Source organism: Periophthalmus magnuspinnatus, chromosome 8 (assembly GCF_009829125.3).
Source record: "Periophthalmus magnuspinnatus isolate fPerMag1 chromosome 8, fPerMag1.2.pri, whole genome shotgun sequence".
Classification (NCBI taxonomy): domain Eukaryota; kingdom Metazoa; phylum Chordata; class Actinopteri; order Gobiiformes; family Gobiidae; genus Periophthalmus; species Periophthalmus magnuspinnatus.
This window is the reverse complement of record NC_047133.1, coordinates 7940734-7963502: the sequence shown is the minus strand read 5'-3', so window position 1 is coordinate 7963502 and position 22769 is coordinate 7940734. Positions and strand designations below refer to the sequence as shown.

The window sequence follows — 22769 nt, the reverse complement described above, 5'->3', positions numbered from 1 at the left end:
TTCAAGCGAGACATTGTGATAGTTGCGCTGGTAATTACTGGTACTTTCCATGGTACGTACAGTACCAGTAGATTACCAACACAACTACCGCAATGTCCCGCTTTAAAATACAGTTCGGTTTCACTGGTAACTACCACTGTAATTACAGTGGTAGCTACCAGTGAGACCACGGAAGTAGTAAGTAGTAGTGGTAGTAGTAAGTACCAGGGAAAGTACCAGTAATTACCAGCACAAACAGCAGTAAGTAATACAGAAAGTACCAGTACTTACCAGCCAACTACCATAATGTCTCACTTTAAAATACAGTCCGGTTCCACTGGTAACTACTTCAGTACTTACCAGTACAACCAGTAGTAAGTACTACAGAAAGTACCAGTAATTATCAGTGCAACTACTTAATGTCTTGCTTTAAAATAAAGTCTGGTCTCACTGGTAACTATTACAGTAATTGCCAGTACAAACAGTAGTTAGTACCACAGAAAGTACCAGTAATTACTAGTACAAACAGCAGTAAGTACCAATAATTACCATCCAACTACCATAATGTCTCGCTTTAAAATACAGTCCAGTCTCACTGGTGAGTCTCTGCCTTAAGTGGAGGAGTCCAAGAATGTTGAGATGTCATATAAAACTCCACGATCAACTTTCATTTCTCCCAGAGGTTTAAAAAACATAAACCTCTGGGAGAGGGAGTTTGGAATGTGATTAAAGATAAACTTAGTGTTTTTGTAACTGTAAATGGTTTGAGTAAAATAAATGTCTTTTATTAAAGCGAAAAAGGGTCTACTGGCAGAGCAGCCTTCTGTACCACTTTTTCCTCCGTTTCTTTTCCAGCTCCTCCTCGAGAACACTGCTCAACTGCTCCAGCAGAGTCTGCTGTTCCTCTGCCTTCTTCAGGTCTGCTTTAAAATACAGTCCGGTTTTACTGGTAACTACTATGATTATTACCGGTACAAAGAGCAGTAAGTACTACGGAAAGTACCAGTTATTACCAGTATATACTACAGTGAGTACTATAGATATTACCAGTAATTACTAGTGCCAGTACCATAATGTCTTGCTTTAAAATACCAGTTAAAGTATTGATAGATCTCTACAGATCTGACCTGTTCGTATCCATGGAAATAGACAAGTTTAATACCATACTGTGGGACTTTCCAGGTGTTGCCAGCACATCATTTTAACACTGTATTTTATTGTACAGCACTTGCACTTGTATCAATGAACTGGGTTCACTGTAAATAACGATATTTGGCCATCTACAACTACAACTAGAGTTAATTATTCACTATTTCATCATAAATATTTATTTGGTTGCCCGGAAAAACGTGATCCCAATCCCAAGCCTGAGCGTGGAAAACTTAAAGCCTCATTAAACACGCTTAGGACCATTGTGGAGATGCAGCCACCAGACTCACGTTTGTGCTGCTGTTGGGACGGTTATTGCTGTTACTGCACATACTGTACCTACACTACAATGTTTTTTGTATTGCTGTTTTTCACCAGAGCTCTTCAGATTGTCATATCTTCATTGCATCCCCAATAAACGCTGAAAAAGGATCCTGTCTCTGTCATCATTTTGAAGAGTGCAAAACAGGAAACGCAATAATATCTAATATACAGTAGGTCATGTTATTGTGTGTAGGACAAGACAGTCATTTAGTTAACTCAAACTCAAACTAAATCTAAACACACAGCATCTTGTATTATTTTATAAACTCAAACTGTCTCCTTTTATTTCTCTACTATGATCTTATATTTTGGTAATAAGTAATTTTATTCTTTGCGCTATAAATGTATGATTGTTTGATAACTTACAAAAAAATAATGAACCAATTCGTAATCCATAAAATGATCTTTTTATTGATTTTATTGACATGAAAGTAACTGTCAAACTGATAAACTTGATTTGAAAACGAGGTTCATTGAGATGTTCATAGTATCTGTCTTATTGTCTTTAAATAACTACACTGTTTACAGCCGTTATAAAACATGAAACATGACTTCATCTGTAATAAACACGTTTGTTCAGAATGATTCAGGCTTAGATCTTGGGAGAAGTGACGGAACTTTTGGCTCCTTTATGGGATCCGAATCTTTTGGATCAGTTCATTTCAAAGAGTCGTTAAAAAGACTCGCTCTTTTTATATTTATGTATGTGACTGAAGCCAATGTGAGAACTCATTTAAGTACAAACTAATCACAGAGAGAAACGACCAAGGCTCAGATTATGCAAAATTTAAATCAAACTTGGCACTGCAATAATAATTATAAAGATCTAGCTGTTATTATGATCCAAAATGTGTCGCCTGCTCTGCTTCTGTTCTGATTCTTGTGTTGGATCAGTGTTAATCTGTATAAAAATGCAGATAAATTAGAAAGAAAAAGATTCAGTTATTTTAAAAAAATTAGATCCGGATCTATTAAGGAATCAAAAGAGCCGACTTAGAGTGTCGATTAAGTAGTTACTAAGCTTGAATCACACTTAATAAACATGTTTTCATATTTACTTAAGTCTTCATTCATACTTTCTTAATAAGACTAATCAGGGTGTAGTTATTGTAAAGTGTTTTTGTCTTGATAAAATTCACCAGAAAATGATTCAGCAGAAAAGTAACAGAACAAATCATTTTAAAATATCGCCTTAAGCTGTTTTGAAAAGTGTGATTATAACATGAAAGTTTTCTTCTCTTCGGTCTGAGAGAAGAGCCACTGCACCCAGGACCTCATGCTCTCGATGCTGCACCCTCCACGAGCGCTACAGCTTTGACCAAAGGGACAGCAGCCGTTTCTGCAGCACACGCCCTGGAAAAAAGACGAGAAATATCCGTGAGTTTCATAAAACATTAGGACCGTTGCAGTAGCGATTAACAATGATTATATTTAAAACAAAATATTGCATCTTTTGAATAGAAAAACTAAAAATGTTGCTCAAAATGTTGCATATAACAGGACGCCGAAACCTATAAATTGTTACTTTGCAGCTGATGTCATCTACGTTCTCTGGGGGTGTGATGCTAACTGGAGGCACTGCTCTGTCTGAAGTTCTGTTACTCAAATCGCCTTTAATCTGAGTTTAATCTGACCAGAAAAAGATTATTTAGTTGGAACTATAACAGGTGATGTGATTTGTGCTGTTAAACAAGTCTGTCACACATAAAACTACAGTTACAGGCTACCTAGCATTAGCCAACAGTTTTGTGAGTCGATTCTGGGGGATCTGAGCTTTAGGCGTGGCCCGTCCATATACTGAGAATGAGAGAAACTTGTATGTGTTCTCTCAGGGCTGGCCCAGCGCTCTAAGCAGACTAACCAGCTGCTTAGAGCCCAGAGGCCACCAGAGGGCCCCCAAGAGTCCTGTTTTATATCTAGAGTAGCAAAATATCTACTGCTGCTTGCATTTTTTTCTTGAGTCAGGCAGAGGTGAGGGCAGCTATGTATTTACACTGGTGCAATGACCCTTTATAATGTAAATTTAAGATCACTGTCGCCACCTGGAACACATTAAAATCCACCAGAAACTAAAAAAATGTCCTCCTCCTTATATGTTTGTCTACTGTTGTTGTTATGACTGTGGTAGTTGTGATATTCTGGATGTTTTCAGTCTGATGTTGCTCATATAAACACAAATACAGCTGGTCAAGGTGATGAGAGCAGAGTCATAATGTTGTCAAATGTGAATCACCAATAGCTGAGCCAGGAGGCATCCACTGTCGGGGCCCCAGAGACAAATTCAGCTTAGGGCCCCCTGAAAGCTAGAGTGTTCTCTACATGGAGGTAAAGGCTCTGGCAACACATGCGCAGTTGTGATCTTTAAAAGTGTAAGACTACAGGCTACACACAGCTCTTTTAATATGGCAAATTTTAGACCTAATCTGTAAAAAATGATGTTCAACTGAAATTTCTTAAAAGACGATCTGAAACACTGTGAATATAAACTGTTTCTCTTATGTATCTGCAGACTTACATTCAGATAAGGGCAGCAGAAATTGTTCCTGCAGCACTTGGACCCTTTTAAACATGAGTTTTGTCCACACATGACGTAGCCCTTGTCCTCTGGCTCAGGTTTGGGTGTAGTCAGAGGCACGGTCATCATCTGCACATACACGGACTGAACACAGCCCCCGGAGCCGTCACAGCTGTAGCCTTGGGGACAGCAGTACAACTTATCGGGGCAGCACACGGCCTACAACACAACAAAACAGGGAATTTAACTCAACAAAATACAAATCAGAAAGACATTTTTGAACGTGACATTTTTGAACCCTACTTGTATGACACGGAATGTTTTTGAACAATCGCAAGTAAGTTTACAGCAGTGGGTGGGGCTAGGGGGTGGGTGAAAACAGCACTCAAGCACAGGACAATACAGGATAACTCAAAAATACAATTCTGAGTAAGCTAATGATGAGAGGAAACTGTCCAAACATGATGAAAGATTCTACATGACGAGTCTGACAGCAGCAGTTACAGAGAGGGGCCACAGTTTTCCAATGTAAAGTGAATTGGAGCCAAAGTCGATGGAGCTGGAAGCGCGCCCATGATCACTTCCTATTTGGAACGCAGCAGCTTGCAGATTAGCTTTGTTCATATATATATAGAGTCCATGGTTCCGCCTTGTAATGTCATTAAGTGTAGTTTTCAAGTTGGCAGCTTCCTAGTTCAGTGCAATATAGGCCCTTTGAGAACTCATAAATGTCAATATTCATGTCATAGCGGCAACTCATTCTGGAAACATATACAATCCCTTTAAATGTTTTTTTGTCTTTTTTTTCATTTTAGGATAGGTATTTCACATTTACATTTCACTTTATAAACTACACATCAATTTCCAGTGGCATTAAGGCTTTGGAGCTCCCTCTGCTGGCAGCAATGGGAATGAACAATGGCAAGATAAATATTTAGTATCATTGTGAGCACAATTTGACCGTAGAATGAGACTGGTGATGGTTTACAGGCTTAAAAAAAAAAAAAAAAAACTGCATAGGAGAAGTTCAGAGTTTTACCTGTGACACTAAAAATCGGGTAAAATGCAAAGAGGATTTTTGAGTGCACGAAGAAGATGGCTTTGGATTAAAGGTCCTTGTGGGGAAAGTGGCTGATCAAAGTAGGACGCAGCTGTGCATAAAAAAGTATCTTTTACCACACAAAAATGTATTCAAAAGATGAGTTTGGTTAGACGCAAAATAATTAAAGAAAATAACATAAACCATTCACACAAAAACAGAAAATGAGCAAATTAAACTAAATCTGCAAAACAACCATGTGCACACGACTAGACTGAAGTCCTTCCTGAAAGACTAACTGGCACTGGCACACTTCTATATCCTCCCAACAGGAAGCACCTCCACCAGGTAAATACTATTGACTCCACGGGTGCTGTAGATTTTAACTTTAGCAGAATTTCAGAACAACAAATTTTGAGCGGCCTATGTCCCTTTAAACAGAAGTGTTTAAAATAAAACTATAAACACTTAAACATTGAAAATAAATACACAAGAGAGAATACAGATGGTCCAGCCCACGACCTCACCCAAGGCTTTAAAAATGATCGACATAGGACACGCCCCCTCTGTGTCTGGACCATGTGGAGATTCAGATAAGAATAGATGGATCTGTTTAACTGAGTTCAATAAGTTTAACCAAATAAAATTTGTAAAAGTAACTGGTGTAAATGTGGCATTTAACTGAAATGTGGACTCTATCTACACAAAGACTAAACAAAAGTAACTGTCACGGTCCCTGCTCTGCTCTCCTCGTGTCCTCGTCTTCCCCCCTCCCTCACCTGTCTGTCTCCGGAGCGGGGCGGAATCCGGACTCCTCCCACGCGCACCTGCTCCCCATCAGCGCAATCAACGCCGCCGGCCGTGGATAAGAGGGGTTCGGACGAGTCACTCGGCGCCGGAACGTCCGCGTGTCTCACGTGATTATACTTTTGGCGTTGTACTTTTTGATCTATGCTCGTCCTCTGTGTCTCACTGGAATCCCTTTGTCCTGCTCCAGATCTCCGTCCCAGAACCTGCTCCGGACTACCCCAGCACCCGCACCTCCGCCCCGGTACGTCTCGTATCCTCACTGCCGCGCACCGTGTCCCTCTACGCTCACGGACCCGCACCCACGCTCCCCAGCTACGTTGGACCTGTGCACTCTGATCTATATGAACACTTGTATGAACTTTGTCTTTGATGAGCATTTATTATAGCTCCATTTGATCCATGAACTCTGATCTCTTCGAACTTTTGATTTCTATGAACATTTTGAGATTAAAGACATTATAAAACTTTGAGTCTCGCTACTCTGGTCCTTACGCCCCGCTGGTTACGACAGTAACCTGCAATTGTTATATCTAACGGTTTGGTTGAATATTGAAAAATGAGAAATTAAATTAAATTAAATAAAATTAATGTGGGTTTAATGTGACACATAGACCCACTATGTCACAGTCCTATATTATGTTATAATGCTGTTTCCTCCTCAAAAACAGACCTGGAGTTGTGTTTTGTTTCATTCACACATGTTCAAGTAACTCTTTATTATTAGTCTGTCTACATCTCCAAAGCTCAAAATGCTCTGTTCCACCTAGTGATGTCATAACGTGGTAAATTTCAAGCTCCTTTGACCTTTTGTTCTGTAGAGACTGTAGAAATTATGCAACTGATTCTAGTGAAGGTGCATGGAGTTTACAAACACCGCGGAACACTTCCTGTATTACCACATGATGACATCACAAGGTGGAGCAGAGTGTTTTCTGTTTGAGAGAAGAACTCAGCCTAAATGTGCCAGATTCCTGTATTAAACATGTGAATGAAACGAAACTCCAGGTATATTTGTGATGAGGAAGCAACATAATAGCATAGATCATTAAATAGCGTATATGGACCATTTAAAATGATTAAAACAAAAGCTCAAAAAACGAAATGTGTCCTTAGCGTCCTTACATTCTCCAGGGGACAGCAGCCGTATTCACCGGAGGCGAGCTGGCAGCAAGTGTTGTGATCAGGGCAACTAGATCTGTCTTCACACTGCACGTCTTTGGAGTTTGAGTCTGGGCTCGAGATGGTCTCCTCGCTCTCCGTCTTCTTTCCTTCTTCTGAAGCACTTTCCTGGGTCTCCACTTGGGGCGCGGGGGTGGGCGTTGGCGTTGGAGTCGGGGTAGGAGAATTTTGGGTGGTCGTGAATGGAGTGGAGACAGAGGATTGCACACACATTTGTTGTGCTAAGTCACATTGGTATCCAGCAGGACAACAGTGCTGATGGTCAGTGCAGCACACGGCCTAAGAGAACACAAACACACAGGGTTAATCTGCTTGTCTGTTATTGAGCAACGGCTGTGTCACTAGAAATGGGACTAGAGTTGTCACGATACTACAATTTCAAACTCGATTTCGATACTGAGGAATAGAGTCAGTGCTCAATACTGATGCCGATACCACAATGATCATAAAAACACACTTTCTTCAAACAATAGAATGTGATTTTCAACATTAAATGGTAGTACTTTCTTTTATATTCCCATGGCCTTATATCTGTGTAATCTCAGTGTCTAGGTAGGTTCCATAGTGGTCCATGGTGTATACTAGTCTATACTTGTTCTGATACAGCTCAAGATCATTCTAAAGCTATTCAGGAATGGGATTTTTTGATATTAATACGAGGGTCATTCAATAAATAAGGTGAATTTTTCGGTATAAGGACTTTTAATACAGTTAGAAGCTTACTTTTTTTTTTTTTTTGCTTGTTTGTTTGTGTTACTTGTTTTTCACATGGATTTAATTTCTTTTGCAGATTAAAAAAAAAAAAAACTTTGAGAGTTTTGGCGATTAAGAAAGATGGCCAACCAAGAAGCATGCTCCAGGATTGAACAGCGGTCAGTTATCAAGTTTTTGGTTGCTGAAGGTGCAAACCTGTTGAAATTCATAGGAGAATGTCATTGTGTCTGGTTCAATCACCTCAGGAGACCTCACTTCTGTAGGCCTCCCAGGCCTGCCTTCATCCTCAACACTGCTCCGTCCTTCTTTAAACTATTTAGCCACTTGTAGACATTTTTTTGGCTGAAACATGTGGCACCATACACAGCTGACATTCTCCTATGAATATGGGTTTGCATCCTTCAGCAACCAAAAACTTGACAACTGACCGCTGTTCAAACCTGGAACATGCTTCTTGCTCTTTGTTAATTGCCAAAACTCTCAAAGTTTTTTTTTTAATCTGCAAAAGAAATTAAATCCATGTGAAAAACAAGTAACACACACACAAAAAAAGTAAGCTTCTAACTGTATTAAATGTCCTTATATCGAAAAATTCACCTTATTTATTGAATGACGCTCGTAGTATAGAGTTTTGACACTAGTTTTAGTATCTGTTTTCGATATGTTTGACAACCCTAGATGGGACATTTGGGGCTAGACAAAACCACATTGAATTGAAAACACACCAGTAATGGGTAACACTCTCCACTTCGTAATATGCTGGGAAAAGTTCCACTCAGATTTAAATTAGAAGTGTAATTATTGCTGTAATCGACAACAAACACTGCGTCATGGAGAAACAACATTAAGATCATTAAAGGCCCCATATTATACTATTTTCTGATCTATGTTATAATCTTGTTTCTTTATCACATACAGACCTGGAGTTGTGTTTTGTTTCATTCACACATGTTTAATGCAAAAACCCCTGTATATTTAGGCTCTGTTCCACCTTGTGATGTCACGTAGTAATACAGGAAATGCTCCACTGTTTTTAAACTCCACACACCTTCACTAGAATCATTTGGATCATTTCAGACCTGAAAGTGCCAATCGTTACTGAACCAAAGGTAAAAGGTATCTGACATCACAAGGTGGAACAGAGCATTTTGACCTTTGGAGGCTAATAATAAAGTGTTACTCAAACATGTGTGAATGAAACAAAACACTACTTCAGGTATGTTTTTGAGGAGGAAACAACATTGGGGAATGGGATACATGAAAACTGTATAAATGCATATTCTTTACATTGGGAGCTGGACAGCAGAACCAGCTGCCCTCTCCAGCTGAGCAGCAGGTCTCTTCGTCTTTACAGGACTTTGTAGAATCACACGAAATGTTAGAGGCGCCCGCCCCTGGACGTAGCACATCCACTGGAAAACACACAGAGAATGGTTTAGACAATATATGTTTGATTTATGCAATATTTTTAGATGGTAAAAAGCTGAGAATAATGTGGCTGTTAAAGTTCAAGTCTAGTGGAAACAAATTTAAACTGGAAGAGGTAAAATTATTAAAAAGCAAAGTAAAGAAAGAAGCAGCAGGAGCAAGCAAGGGTTGCATCTGCAGTCTTCAGAAGCAGGAAGTCAACGCTACTAAAGAAATAAAGGTACACTATGTAACTATAGCCTCGCCTGGTGGCTTGCCTGGTCTGCTTGCCTCCATGGAGATAGACCAATTTAATGCCATGCTGTGGAACATTCCAGACAAAATGACCATGCAAGGAAAATGTACTTACACTGAAATAAACACATATGACTGCAGGGCCTAGTTTGGACGAGGTGAATCTCTATAAAACATACAGAGCGATATCATTCTGGACTTGCTGGACGGTACAAACCTGTGACTGGCGGTTTTGGTTTAGTGATGGCGGGGAGCTTGGTGTACCAGGGGATCTCCACTCCATCTTTGACACAGGCTTTGTTTAAGTGGTGACACTGGTGACGGTGAGGACAGCAGTGTTTGCCATCGAAGCAGCAAACGGCCTGAAGTAGAAGATATGAGGTATGGGTCAATATTTACTCAACACAGATAGTAAAGTTATCTACTAGGACTACACCGGGAGTGCTGAGTGTTTATGCATATTTTAGTCCTGGTGCAGTCCTGGTGTAGTCTTAGTTTAGAACTGGTTTAGACCAATTAGTCCTTATAGTTTTGTTAATCCTATTAAATAGCGCTGGTTTGGGTGTGGTGTAATGCAGAACAGACTTGGTTTAATCTTCGTTTGTCTCTATTTCTGGTCACACCTGGTTTAGTCCTGGTTTATTCTCTTAAATCCTGCCTTGGTATGGTTTGGGTTTAATACTTGTAGTACTTTTATCAACCTGTCTCACGCCAGATTGATATGTGTCACTCTGAATTGAGCTCCACACATTTATCAATCTGGAACGGCTCTCGCTGAAAGCAATCGGAAAACGCACAACCTCAAGGCGATTATTTGAATCTGATTGGTCGAAGTGTCACAACAACAGAACAACTTCCACTTTTGTTACATCCAGTTGAGCACAGACATCTTACCCTCCACAAATGCACAAAGCTCTTCTTCCCTCTGCACATTTTTCACAAACTAAATACTGTAGTTGTTTTTTTCTCTGAAGTTCATCTGTTGGCGTCTCCATGTTTGTTTTTGTTCTCGAGCGCTTCTGTACAAAACATAACGCTGCTGTGTGATTGGTCCGTCAGATTCTGGGTGAATATTTGAACCTTACAGCGGGAGACTCTCAAGATGGATTCTATATCAAGAGAATCCACGTTGCTGTGCTGTGTTACACTTTTATACTTGGGGTAAAATGACCTACAATGGAGCATGTATTTAGAGCAGGTCTACAGTATCGCAGGACTCACTTTGGGCAATGGACAGCAGCCCCATCGGCGGTGACCCAAGCGACAGCAGGTGGAGTTTCTGGGGCAGGCGTGTTGATTGCTACAGTGCACTCTTCCCTCTTCGTCATCCTCCTCTTTGTCATCCTCCTCTTCCTCGCTCTCTGACTTCTCTCCTTCCTCTGGTGCACTTTCCTGGCTCTTCACTGCAACAGCTTTTTGGAGGGTCATGACTGGAGTGGCGTCAAAGGAATTCACACACCTGAGATGGGCCACGTCACATGTGAATCCAGCAGGACAACAGTGCTGATGGTCAGAGCAGCACACGGCCTAAGAGAACACAAACACACAGGGTTAATCTGCTTGTCTGTTATTGAGCAACGGCTGTGTCACTAGAAATGGGACTAGTGTTGTCACGATACTACAATTTCAAACTCGATCTCAAAACTAAGGAATAGACTCGATACTCAATGTCGATTCCGATACCACGATGATAATTAAAATCACACTTTCTTTAGACAATAGAATGTGATTTTCAACATTAAACGGTAGTACTTTTTTTTTTTATCTTCCCATGGCCTTATATCTGTGTAATCCCTCAGTGTCCAGTAGGTTCATATTGGTCCATACTAGTCTATGTGTCTTATACTTGTTCTGATGCAGCTCAAGATCATTCTGAAGCTTCAGGAAAGGTTCATTTCTGTCCTGTGAATAGGACTTTTTTAGTATCGATACTTGCTCAAATGAGTATTTAGTTTCGATACTAGTTTTAGTATCGTTTAGTCTCTGATTTTGATACTTTTGACAACCCCAGATGGGACATTTCTTGTTTATAATGTGTGAAAAAGACTGTACCCTCCTGTTCTCTCAAACACTGCAAACATTTTGTGTGTCAGTGGTGAAACGTAATGAAATAAAGTACTTTACTTAAGATTTAAAGTGGATAATTTTTACTTTTACTTCACTACATTTGAGAGGAGGTATCTGTACTTTTTCTAATAAAACAGTAAAAAAAACAAAAAACCTGACTGATTCAATTGTTTCTGTTCAACAAAATTCTGCACAAATCTTTATCAAAATTACTGCATTTGAAGTTGTATTTGATCTCAAAACCTGCCCGAAATTCTTTTACTTTTTTCTCTTTAAATAAATTTTTAAATTGGTACTTTTTTCATGTGATACTTTTACTTTTACTTGAGTATTTTCTTGCTCCGGTGTCTGTACTGTTACTAACAAAACTGAGTAAAACTGAGTACTTCTTCCACCACAGTTGTGTGCTTTAAATTGTTGCATAGAAACTTGATATATTGACATGTAGGGTCATAATTTCTGTTGTTTGTTGTTTTGATATTATAAAAATATATATATATATATGTGCTGTGTAAAAATAATAAATATAAATAATACAATATAATAAAAGTATAAAAGCGATACATGAAAACTGTATAAATGCTTATTCTTTACATTAGGAGCTGGACAGCAGAACCAGCTGCCCTCTCCAGCTGAGCAGCAGGTCTCTTCGTCTTTACAGGATTTTGTAGAATCACACGAGACGTTAGAGGCGCCCGCCCCTGGACGCAGCACATCCACTGGAAAACACACAGAGAAACGATTATTTATTATTATTATTTTTTTTTTTTTTCTGTACTTTACTTGGATACTTGGATAATTGGCTACTTTTTACTTTTACTTCACTACATTTAAGAGCATGTATCTGTACTTTCTGCTCCACTACATTTTTGAACAGGACTGAAAAGTAAAAGTATTTTTTCATTATAGTTTGAGACCTGCAGAAATGGCTGAGGGTTTATTTTTTAACACATTCATAGTTTGAGCAAACAAAAATATAACAACAAATAATCAAATAAAAACAGCTAGAATAAAAACATCAGCACAAATCTTTATCAAAATCACTGCATTTGAAGCTTTATTAGATCTCAAAATCTGTGCAAAATACTTTTACTTTTTACTCTTTAAGTACATTTTTAAACAGGTTAATACTATAATAGGTTCTTACTTAAGTAGATTTTTTTCATGTGATACTTTTACTTTCACGTGAGTATTTTTTGCAGTACTGCAGTAACAAAATGCAGTACTTCTTCCACCACTGTCATTATTTAGAGCAGCAGACAGACACCGCACCTGTTTATTCAGTGTGATCTGAGAAATTCCAAACGATGAAAGCTGCAGAACAAGTTTGACTTAATTGACAGATCACAAGACCAGGCGTCTTTAGTGACATTAAGTCATGAATAAAGAAACACATTTTACACAAGCACATGGATCATGACTCAGCAGGTATTTCAGGTTACAGTTTTAGAGCCAAGAGGTCTCCATTTTGAACCAAAATCTGCATTTTAACCAGACTTGGTCTCCAGTAGATTAGACTACTGTAGCATCCTGCTCACTGGCCTCTCCAAATGAGCATTAACACAGCTGCAGTACATCCAGAACACTGCTGCTCGGGTCCTGACTAGAACCAGGAAGTACGAGCACATAAGTCCTGTGCTCAGGTCTCTGGCTCCTGTGGCTCAGAGAATAGACTTTAAAGCAGCTCTGCTCGTGAACAAGTCTCTCAATGACCTAGCACCAAAGCACCAAAGTATCTCCCACATGTTAGTGCCACATGAACCATCTCGCACATTGCCCTGCTGGTGCCCAGAGTGAGACTGAACATGGGAAATCAACATTTTAGTTTTCTGCAGCTAAAACCTGGAACAGTCTTCTGAAGATGTGAGACAGGCCTCTACTTTGACAGGCTCAAAACGGTTCTGTTTAGCTGTGCCCGAAAGGGTTTTATTCTACAGTCTTCACTTTCAATGTTCTTTTTATGATGATTTTAATGTCTTTCTTATTCTGTAAAGCACTTTGAATTACTTTGTGTATGAATTGTGCTATACAAATAAACTTGCCTTGCCTTAATCTTTTGAAGAGAATAAACTTAAGTCTAACACGTCTCTGCACTGATCAGTCCTGTCAGCAGCAGGTGGGGGGTTTACCATGGCAACACAACACACACACACACATTAACAAACACTGTGGTATGTTTCTAAAAATGCAAAAATTGATTGGTTTGGGGAAAAAAAACACTGATGTCTAATGCTAGCAAAGGTGTGGCTGTAATGTTAAGTTGAGTCTATTTGGTTCAACTGTTTTGCGTTTTGTACCTGTTTCTGAAGTCGCCTGCAGCTCTTCTGCAACGGACAAACACACAGATTGATTAAACTCATAAAAGGAAGTATTTTGCAACTGTCAATTGGGAGCAGGTTCTGAATGTCACCTTTCTGGTTCTCCCACTCAGCTCTCCTCCGGGCTGGGAACTTGGCCCACATCGGCAGCTCCTTTTTGGTCGTTACGGACACGCACTTTGAACTTTGGAGATCGCACAGGCTTCCTTCTGGGCAGCAGTGGGTCTTGTCGTCGCAGCACACGGCCTGTTCAGACAATGGAGGGTTATAGTTTAGAGGGATATAGAAGATAACTAGACATACAGTAGAACCAAAGAGTGTGCAAGTTTTGAACATGAACCATAGACTGTAGATATAAATGGACATAGCTAACCTGCTAGCTGCTACACTCACAATAGGAAGTGATCATGGGCGCACGTCCTCCATTGACTCAGTTAATTTTGCATTGAAAAACTGTCATCTGTCGTCCCTCTCTCTGTAACTGCTGCTGTCAGACTCGTTAGTTTGGTCTTAAAATGTTCGTATTAACCCGCTCTACATGATCCAAGTATTTTTATTCCACTATCGTGTCCATAAATAAAAATATGAACATTAATAGCAGACAAATCAGGCGCTTCCTTTCGCTGAGGTCGCTCCAGCTAGCGTTAGCAACAGGTTTGATTGGCAGTGTTGCTAGGCGCCGCTCCCTACTAAACCAGAGGTGCAGGCGGGAAGGGGCGTTACCTTCGACAGCCTCGCTCCAGATTGGCTCCTTGGTTGCTATGATACTCGCGGTAGGAAGTCCAAATAAGGAACTCAAGCCCAAATTCGCTCCATGACTGCTAGTCTCGCCGCCATCGTCATTTGAGTTGCATTATTTTATACAGAGCTGCCGATCTTGACAGTAAATCAGTTCTATAGAGACTCCAGAGCAGTTTTAAAGCTTCCCAGAGAATCGGTGCAGTGTTGACTTTCTGCTGCACATAACCACTGAACATTTGACACAAACAAACCTACTTTTTATAATATTTAAGCGCTAAAACTTTTTCCAAATTCTCTATTCAAAGGAACGGGATTTCCACTTAACCGGAAGTGCTACTACAAAGAAAGTGCAGTTTACTTTTTATGGAAAATGTGGGTGGGGCGGAATAAGGTCAATACAGTCTGTGATTGTTCCACGTATGACATTATCAATCTCCATGGAAACAGCAGGTTGACAACACTACCAGGCCAAAGACACATCTGCGGAGAGGCAGTTCCTTAAGCAGTAAAAATGCATGTATTTCACAGTATTTTTAACTTATAAAAACACCTGTGCCTGCATAAATACTAGATATATGCATTTAATATTGTACTGTGGAACATTCTCTAAACAAAGTAATTACTGCTACTATATACTAAACTACTATTAACCTGGTTGTTATTGAGATGTTACTACTTTGCCTGGAATGTTTCACTGTATGGCATTAAATCTCTTTTAATTTTACTATGGGAGTTTTTGTCACTCACTAAAAGCACATATTCTTATTGTGAGGGTAATCGCCTCTCCACAGATTTGACCTGTAACAAAGTCTGGTGGTGACACTTGCTCGTCTCCGTGTCTTAGTGTGGAATATTCAAGCGACAGACACCCCACCAGAAAAGTTTCGTAGCGCAGCTTTAATGTGTGCCTGGTCGTCCATGGAGAAGAGTCTGTACATAAATAAATAAAAACAGTGGTACCCGAGTCATGGGGCAGCAGCCGAACTCTCCGTCCGCCCCCTCACAGCAGCTGGACTCCTCTGGACACTCAGAGATCCCGTCACTGCACAGGACGGTAGACGACACATCTGAAACAAATACACGCTTTAAGAATAATAAAAAACACCAAATAGTTCTTTACACTTTATAAAACAGAAAAAATCATAACTACAGCTTCATTAACTTTAGGAAATCATGAACTAAGGCTTAAACTCAGGATAAACAAACTTTTTATTAAAACATATTAAGAATGATTCAGACTGAGTAACTACTTCATTAAGGGGTTTTGTGTTAGGGAATTAATTAAAGCTGCAGTGTGTAACTTTTTAGCCAAGAAATAGACAAAAATAAATGTATGTTTTGTTGTTTTGTTTTGTTTGGTTTTTTTTGGTTGTGTTTATTGCACTAGAAAAACATATGTACAAGAGATAGACCAATATGTCAGTCTATTTTTGACTTTTTCAGCGTATCGGTTATGGCCTTAAATATCCAGCACAGGCCAATATTTTGTTTAGGTTCACCTGCTGAATATGTAAAAAGCTTCATTTGAATTTTTTTCTGTGAAAGGATAACTGCACTAAACTGCTCTCTTAAAGGTAAAGGTAAAAAAATTACTGTGCATAAGTTTGAAGTAAATCGAAAATACAAAATTTGTGAAAATAATCCAAATCGGCCCGCAAGTAAACATTGTTCCTTTGGTTATAATGTTCCACAGTATGGCATAAAACATATGTATATCTATGGAGGATATTTGGTAGTATGCTTTTTCTATTTCTATGGAATCATGCAGATGACATGCCTCCTCTAGAAAAGTAAAATTCTGCACTTTTAAAGGTTCTGTATTACACAAAATGGATGATATTGTGTACGAATTGTGCTATACAAATAAACTTGCCTTGCCTTGCCTAATTAAATTCACCCATAGCTCCGGTCTGAATTGCAGTCATTTCAATTTATTCGTAAATTTAGACAATATTTTGTTATTTATTTTTCCACATATTGCTGCTCTGTACGTTTCATCTTGAGTTGAGTTCAGAGCGTCACCTTTCTTGATGCAGGAGCGTCCATCTTCACTGCAGCTGTGGCCCTGGGCACAGCAATGTTTTCCATCGGAGCATGGGACTCCCTAAAACACATAAAAAAAGACACTTAAAAAGTACCGCACAATCATCTCGATTTAAACTGCGAGGTGAGAGATGAGCTGAGGGAAATTACCAACAGAAAAAAACCTGAAAATCTAGACTGGTTTACTGATAATCTAAAAGTATGGGGAAATATAACACAAACAAAGATCGCACGTACTTCTGTAACACAACTCTAAAAACACTGTTGTTGTCCTAACCATAGACTGTATATATAAACTTATACTTAAACTGTATATATAGACTCATTTATACAGTCTGTGGTCCTAACATTGGCTATTGCTTTGGCTTGAATAACTTTACAAATGTAATTGAAATAGTTTTGTGTTCTATAATCTTTGGCAACTTCATGTTTTTCTAATTTTGATTAAGTTTGGTGGAATAGTGACTGACGTAAATATTTGTTTTATATGAGTTAAGTGACAGTTTGTGAAAAAAAGAACAAAATAAAAAGTTGTAAAATACATGGAGTAGCAGTGAGTTTTTCTTGCTCCATCAACTCTGGCTCCAATTCACTTTCTATTGAAAAACTGTCATCCCTCTCTATGTAACCGCTGCTGTCAAACTCATCTTTTTGGTCTTAAAATGTTCCGATTAACCCGTGCTACATGATCCTGGGGTTTTTATTTCACTATTGTGTCACTGTAGCCTTGCCAAGCGCTCGCTACCTGCTAAACCAGTGGTGTGGGCGGGAAAGGACGTTACTTTCAACAGCCTCGCTCTGGATTAGCTCTTTGGTTGCCATGATATTCGTGGACGGAATTTCTAATATGAAACTCAGCTCTAAATTCACCTCTATAACTGCTCTAGCCTCGATGAGCTTCATTTGATTGGAGCAAAACGCTATGGGTGACGTCACACTCACTTAGTCCACGTCTTTATACAGTCCATGCTTCAGAGGGTAAATGAGAAGAAAACAACTATAACGTGTAAAATTTCTGAAAAGTCCATTTTGCAGCACAGGTCTGCTTTGTTTTTTCTTTCGCTACATCAAAACATCTAATTCCGACCACACCTTCTACCTTTATATATTCACTGAACCTCTTCACATAGTTATGGAGGGAGTCTTTGCTGTTTTACCTGAGCCAGTGGACAGCAGCCATATTTGGTGAAAGACTTCAGACATGAAAACTCATCCGGGCACCGTGATTGGTCGGGACAGATGTTGTCACCGTCCTCTCCGGAGGATGACTTGATCATTCTGAAAGACTGTGAAACGGCACACATTAGAAAGTATAATGTGTGTGTGTGTGTGTGGGGGGGGGGGGGGGGGTGAAAGGGAGTTCTACATGGTCCTCTATGGTGGAATGTCCAGCAGTTACCATGGTGACACAACGCACACATTAGCCAACAGTCACAGTCAAAAACATTTTAAGACTGTCTGAAAACTCAACATACTCTGCAGTCAGTTTGTGTTAAAATAAGACTCAAATTAAAGTCTAACAGAGCTTCAGACAGAGTAGTGCCTACAGTTAGCATCACATCCCCAGGGACTGTTGACCATATTTTTCCACATCGTATGAATGCAGGATAGAGGATGGAGGACTACATGTCTTAAAAACAGAAGTAGTACTAATATGTTCTTGAAGAAATAATAATAATACTTGGAAAATAAAATGAGTTCTAATGCAAGAGAAGTTTATTAACCAGCTGTATGGGACATTTAAGGCCTTATGATGCCTTATATTGTCCATTCTAGTCCAGTCCAGTCTGGCTATGCTTCAGTTGTAGGGAGTATTATACCTCTGATGATGTGGGCCAAGACTGAGGCACTGAGCTGGCAGTGTGAGGCTGACACAGCACAGAAATGAAACACGGATAGTGATAGAGGGTCTTTGCTCCCTGTGCTAAGTCACTCCCCCTTCAGAAAGCCATCACAACACAATCAACTGCATCCCGCTAACAAAACTACTGCACATCACATCAGGTTTTTCAAGATGCTGTGTAGTTTTGCATCATGTTTTTGTGTATTTATGGAGAATTGCTGTGTGGGAGCATGGGTGACGTAGGCTTTTTGGGCGGAGCTTTGCACAGAATCTTACAGCTAACCGTACGAAGGTTCGAATAGGGCCTGAGAGAGATCGCTAAGTTACTCAAACATGCATGGATGACATCTATAACCTCTCCAGGCATGTTTTTGATGAGGGAACAGTGTTATAACATGGTAAAGAGCATATATTTACAATAAGAAAGTTAAACTCTTACTTTGCAAACCTCGCGTTGCCATGTTGGAGTTCTTTCAGCCCATGGCACAGACAGAGAGGCATTCACACATCTGGACTGCTCTACTTCACATGTCATTCCGGCGGGACAGCAGTGCACGTGATCCCCGCAGCATTCAGCCTAAAGAGACACGAAGGGAGCAGTTTGACTAGCAAAGAGCTTATCTGGGAATTTGTACTGCTATCTGTGTAAGTCCATAAAAGTTAAATGTACTAGTGAAGAGGAGTAGAGTTTATGAAGGATATCTCGTGTTTGGCTAGTGAAACTACTTTTAAAAGAATGGACAAAGGAAGACGCACCAAGTCAGTTTATCTACACTTATTTCACAATTTGGTTTAATTAGTTTTTATAGACTCCATAAAGAAATTATCTCTGTGTTTGTGCCGTCATTTGAGAACTGCTACTACTACAACTACGACTACAAGTGTAGAGCTTAAATAAACATAGTGGTCAGGAGTACCTCGCTAATTAATACTTCAAACAAAATCTGATGTATTTTCATAGACTATATAAAGAAGTCTATGTATATTTTTGGCGAAAAGTACTCAAAATGCCCCCCTATAGACATGAGGCTGAAATGCATGGATAAGGCAGTGTTTAACCTTAAACACTGGAGTAAAAGTACAGATACTGGAGCAGAAAAATACTCAAGTAAAAGTAAAAAATATCACATGAAAAAATCTACTCAAGTAAAAGTATTAAAGCACCTGTAAGAGCAAAAAGTAAAAGTATTTCCTGCAGATTTTGAGGTCTAATGAAGCTTCAAATGTAAAAATGTTATTAAAGATTCATGCTGAATTTTGATCAACAGAAAAAAAAAAATGATGTTTTTTTTCCAGCTGTTCTTATTTGTATATTTTTGTTAAATTTTTTTATTTTTCAAAAATTTCTCAAATAATGAATGTAAAATAAAAATAAACTTTCAGACGTTTCAGCAGGTCTCAGATAATAATAAAAAATACTTTTACTTTGCAGTTCTGTGGAAAAATGTAGTGGAGAAGAAAATAGATACTGGTCTCAAATGTAGGGAAGTGAAAGTACAAAGTATGCACTTTAAAATGTACTTAAGTAAAGCACAGATACTAAAAACTGTACAGTACTTTACTACTTTTACTTCGTTACCTTTCACCTCTGCTCATACATTCTGCTGAGATCATAGTGGCATACGTGACCCTATTTGTCTTACATTTATTTATTATGTGCTTTATTTATCGTCTCGTTTGCCTCTTTTAACAGCTCGTCTTTGTAATCCCTCAGCCATCCACGACGGTTCCACCCACCCAGCTCCAACCACAGCATCTACCCACACACTCGCTGTCCTTTCTAGAAACGCTATCGCCAAAACTTTCCAATAATCACCTGATGGACTCGTTCCTAACACTTCCCTATTCTCATGATACACAAAGTAACTGTATATCTCAGTTTCAAAACCGTGACTGGGTTTCAGATGTCACCACCGCTTTCTCAAGGTCGCTATTGTTTATCGAGATGGGGAAGCGAACAATTTATACAGTTAAGATGCACATTTTGCTTTAATGTAGAGTTTTAGGGTCTAATCATGAATAAAAATGATCAGGTTCAACATTTGTGACTTTACCTTTTGGATATTTCATGGCAAAGTACAGTGATATCAATAGGAAAAGCTGTCTCTTGCCTCTTCCCCCCCTCGTCTACATGATCCTGGTGCTTTAATTTCGCTTTTGTGTCCGTAAATCAAGATATGAACGTTAATAACAGACAAATCAGGCGCCTTCTTTCCTCGGTCGCCCTCGCCAGGGTTAGCAACGGGTTTGATTGACAGTGTTGCTAAGTGCCTGCTCCCCGCTAAGCCAGTGGTGTCCGCAAAAAGGGGCGTTACCTTCAACATCCTCTCTATGGGTGACGTATTGTTTGCTCCTGTATTGTTTTCATGTTCGTATATCGGGTTCGTACCTGGTCAAACGGGCAGCATTCGTATCCATGTTCGGGGTGTTTGCAGCAGGTTTGTCCCTCTCTGCAGCGACCTCCACCTGGACACTCGTCAGCCCAAACCACACACACAAGAAGAGCTAGAAAACAGGTCACAACACACCTCTGCATCTGCAAAACAAACACATGCAGTATAAGGGGTATGGTTCTCTACTCTATTTTGATACTAAGGAATTGACTCCATACTCAATTCCAGTTTTCTTACCACAATAATAATAAAAAACACACTTTCTTTAGACAATAGAATGTAATTTAGTAATTTTTCAGCATTAAATGGTAGTACTTTCTTGTATATTCCTTATATTTCCTTATATTTGTGTAATCTCTCAGTGTCCAGGTAGGTTCCATGAGCGTATACTCGTCTGTGTCTTATATTTGCTTATATATGAGTAATTGTTTTTAAATATAGAAGTCTGTATTGGTGGAAGGTAGCAAAGTAAAAGTAGTAAAGAAAGCACTGTACTTAAGTAGAATTTTTAGGTATCTGTACTTTACTTAAGTACATTTAACAGTGGATACTTTTTACTTTTACTTCACTACATTTGAGTGCAGCATCAGTACTTTCTACTCTGCTACATTTTTGAACTGGACTGAAAAGTAAAAGTACTTTTCATATGATTTGAGGGGTTATTTTGACCATGTTCGTAGTTCAAGTTTCGAGCAAACAAAAATAAATACACAAATGTCATAGATTTACACTTATTAAATTAACAACACTTAACACACACTCTTTTAAACAAGCACTTAACACACACTCTTTTAAGCACTTAAATACTTTTACTTAAATAGATTTTTTGATATAATGCTTTTACTTTTACTTGAGTAACTTTTTACCTCTGTATCTGTACTTTCACTTAAGTAACAAAATGAGTGCTTCATCCACCAATGGAAGTAGGTTATATTCATTTACACAGTTTCATATTGGTAGGATATGCTCAAAATTATTACAAAACCTTATCACATTTACTTATTTTAATTCACTATTTTATGCACTAGAATTTACATGACATTTACATGAATTGGCATGAAACTTTTATATTTCAGCAGACAGTAATTAGTCTGCTCTTTGCTGCTAATTTTTCATTCTGTCATTGTGTCATTGGGCAAGACACCTGACCCACCAGTGTTTCAATGCCCTCTTTAAAATGGTGTGTGGCTGAATCCTTGTTTGGTGCAACTGAAATATGAAAATTGAAAAGTGCTATACAGTATATAAACATGACCATGAGCCTATGTGTTAATATTAGAAACAATCATCACTTTCACTTTCTCCCTGCTGCAGAAGTACACAGTATTAACATGAAAAAGAGAACTACCAGCTAAATGTCTTCTAGTATCAAGTCGATAGTTTTAGCTGGAAATGCATTCTTACCTTGGAGAAAATTAGAGCGCTGTTGTGACCAAAATGCCTCAGGTGTGAATGCTTCAAAACAGAGACGCTCAAAATGTAGTCCCCATGGCCACGCCCCCTTCTGCAGAACCAGGAAGATAGACAAAGTTATGCATATTCTCCATAATATTTCAAAGTAGGCTCATAAAGTACTCGGTATCAGATTATGTCAAAGCAGCTGGTGTTGAATTAAAGTTAAAGTTGCACTACATCACTTTTCAAGGGGAGAGTCGGCCATTATAGAGATACTGTATCATTATTTTGCCTGTTCGATATTAAACTTATCTGGCATGTTTATTGAATAACAAGTGTATCTAATGCATTTAGCGTGAGTTGGATTGCCTCTCCATAGATCTGACTTGTAATTCAGTCGTCCATGTCTTTGTTCAGATTAAGTTTAACGGTCCTATATTACTCAAAGTCGACTCTTGTGAGCATTTAGCCATGTTATAATATTGTTACCTCCTCAAAAACATACCTGGAGTTGTGTTTTGTTTGAGTAATTTGAGCAGTTCTGCATTATTAATCTGTCTACATCTCCAAAGCTCAAAATGCTCTGTTCCACCTTGTG

The 22769-nt window shown here is 39.0% G+C and overlaps 1 protein-coding gene across 2 annotated transcripts; it reads right to left on the bottom strand.

Moving 5' to 3' along the window:
• Positions 1–1838: 1838 nt before the first annotated feature.
• LOC117375560 (progranulin-like) lies at positions 1839–22248 on the bottom strand. Of its 2 annotated transcripts, none has more exons than XM_033971885.2 (15): positions 22181–22248; positions 20773–20919; positions 18823–18960; positions 17698–17826; positions 16520–16601; positions 15458–15564; positions 13849–14002; positions 13736–13762; positions 12033–12157; positions 10593–10898; positions 9589–9733; positions 8997–9121; positions 6939–7274; positions 3968–4186; positions 1839–2805 (listed from the first exon to the last, which is right to left on the bottom strand). In XM_033971885.2, the coding sequence occupies exons 2-15, from the start codon at positions 20917–20919 to the stop codon at positions 2668–2670; spliced, it is 2178 nt and encodes a 725-aa protein (XP_033827776.1). In that variant the 5' UTR covers positions 22181–22248; the 3' UTR covers positions 1839–2667. The 2 variants fall into 2 exon arrangements, with proteins under 2 accessions (XP_033827776.1, XP_055079789.1); XM_055223814.1 differs by having other exon boundaries at positions 1870–2805; positions 13736–13759.
• Between the last annotated feature and the right edge of the window lie 521 nt (positions 22249–22769).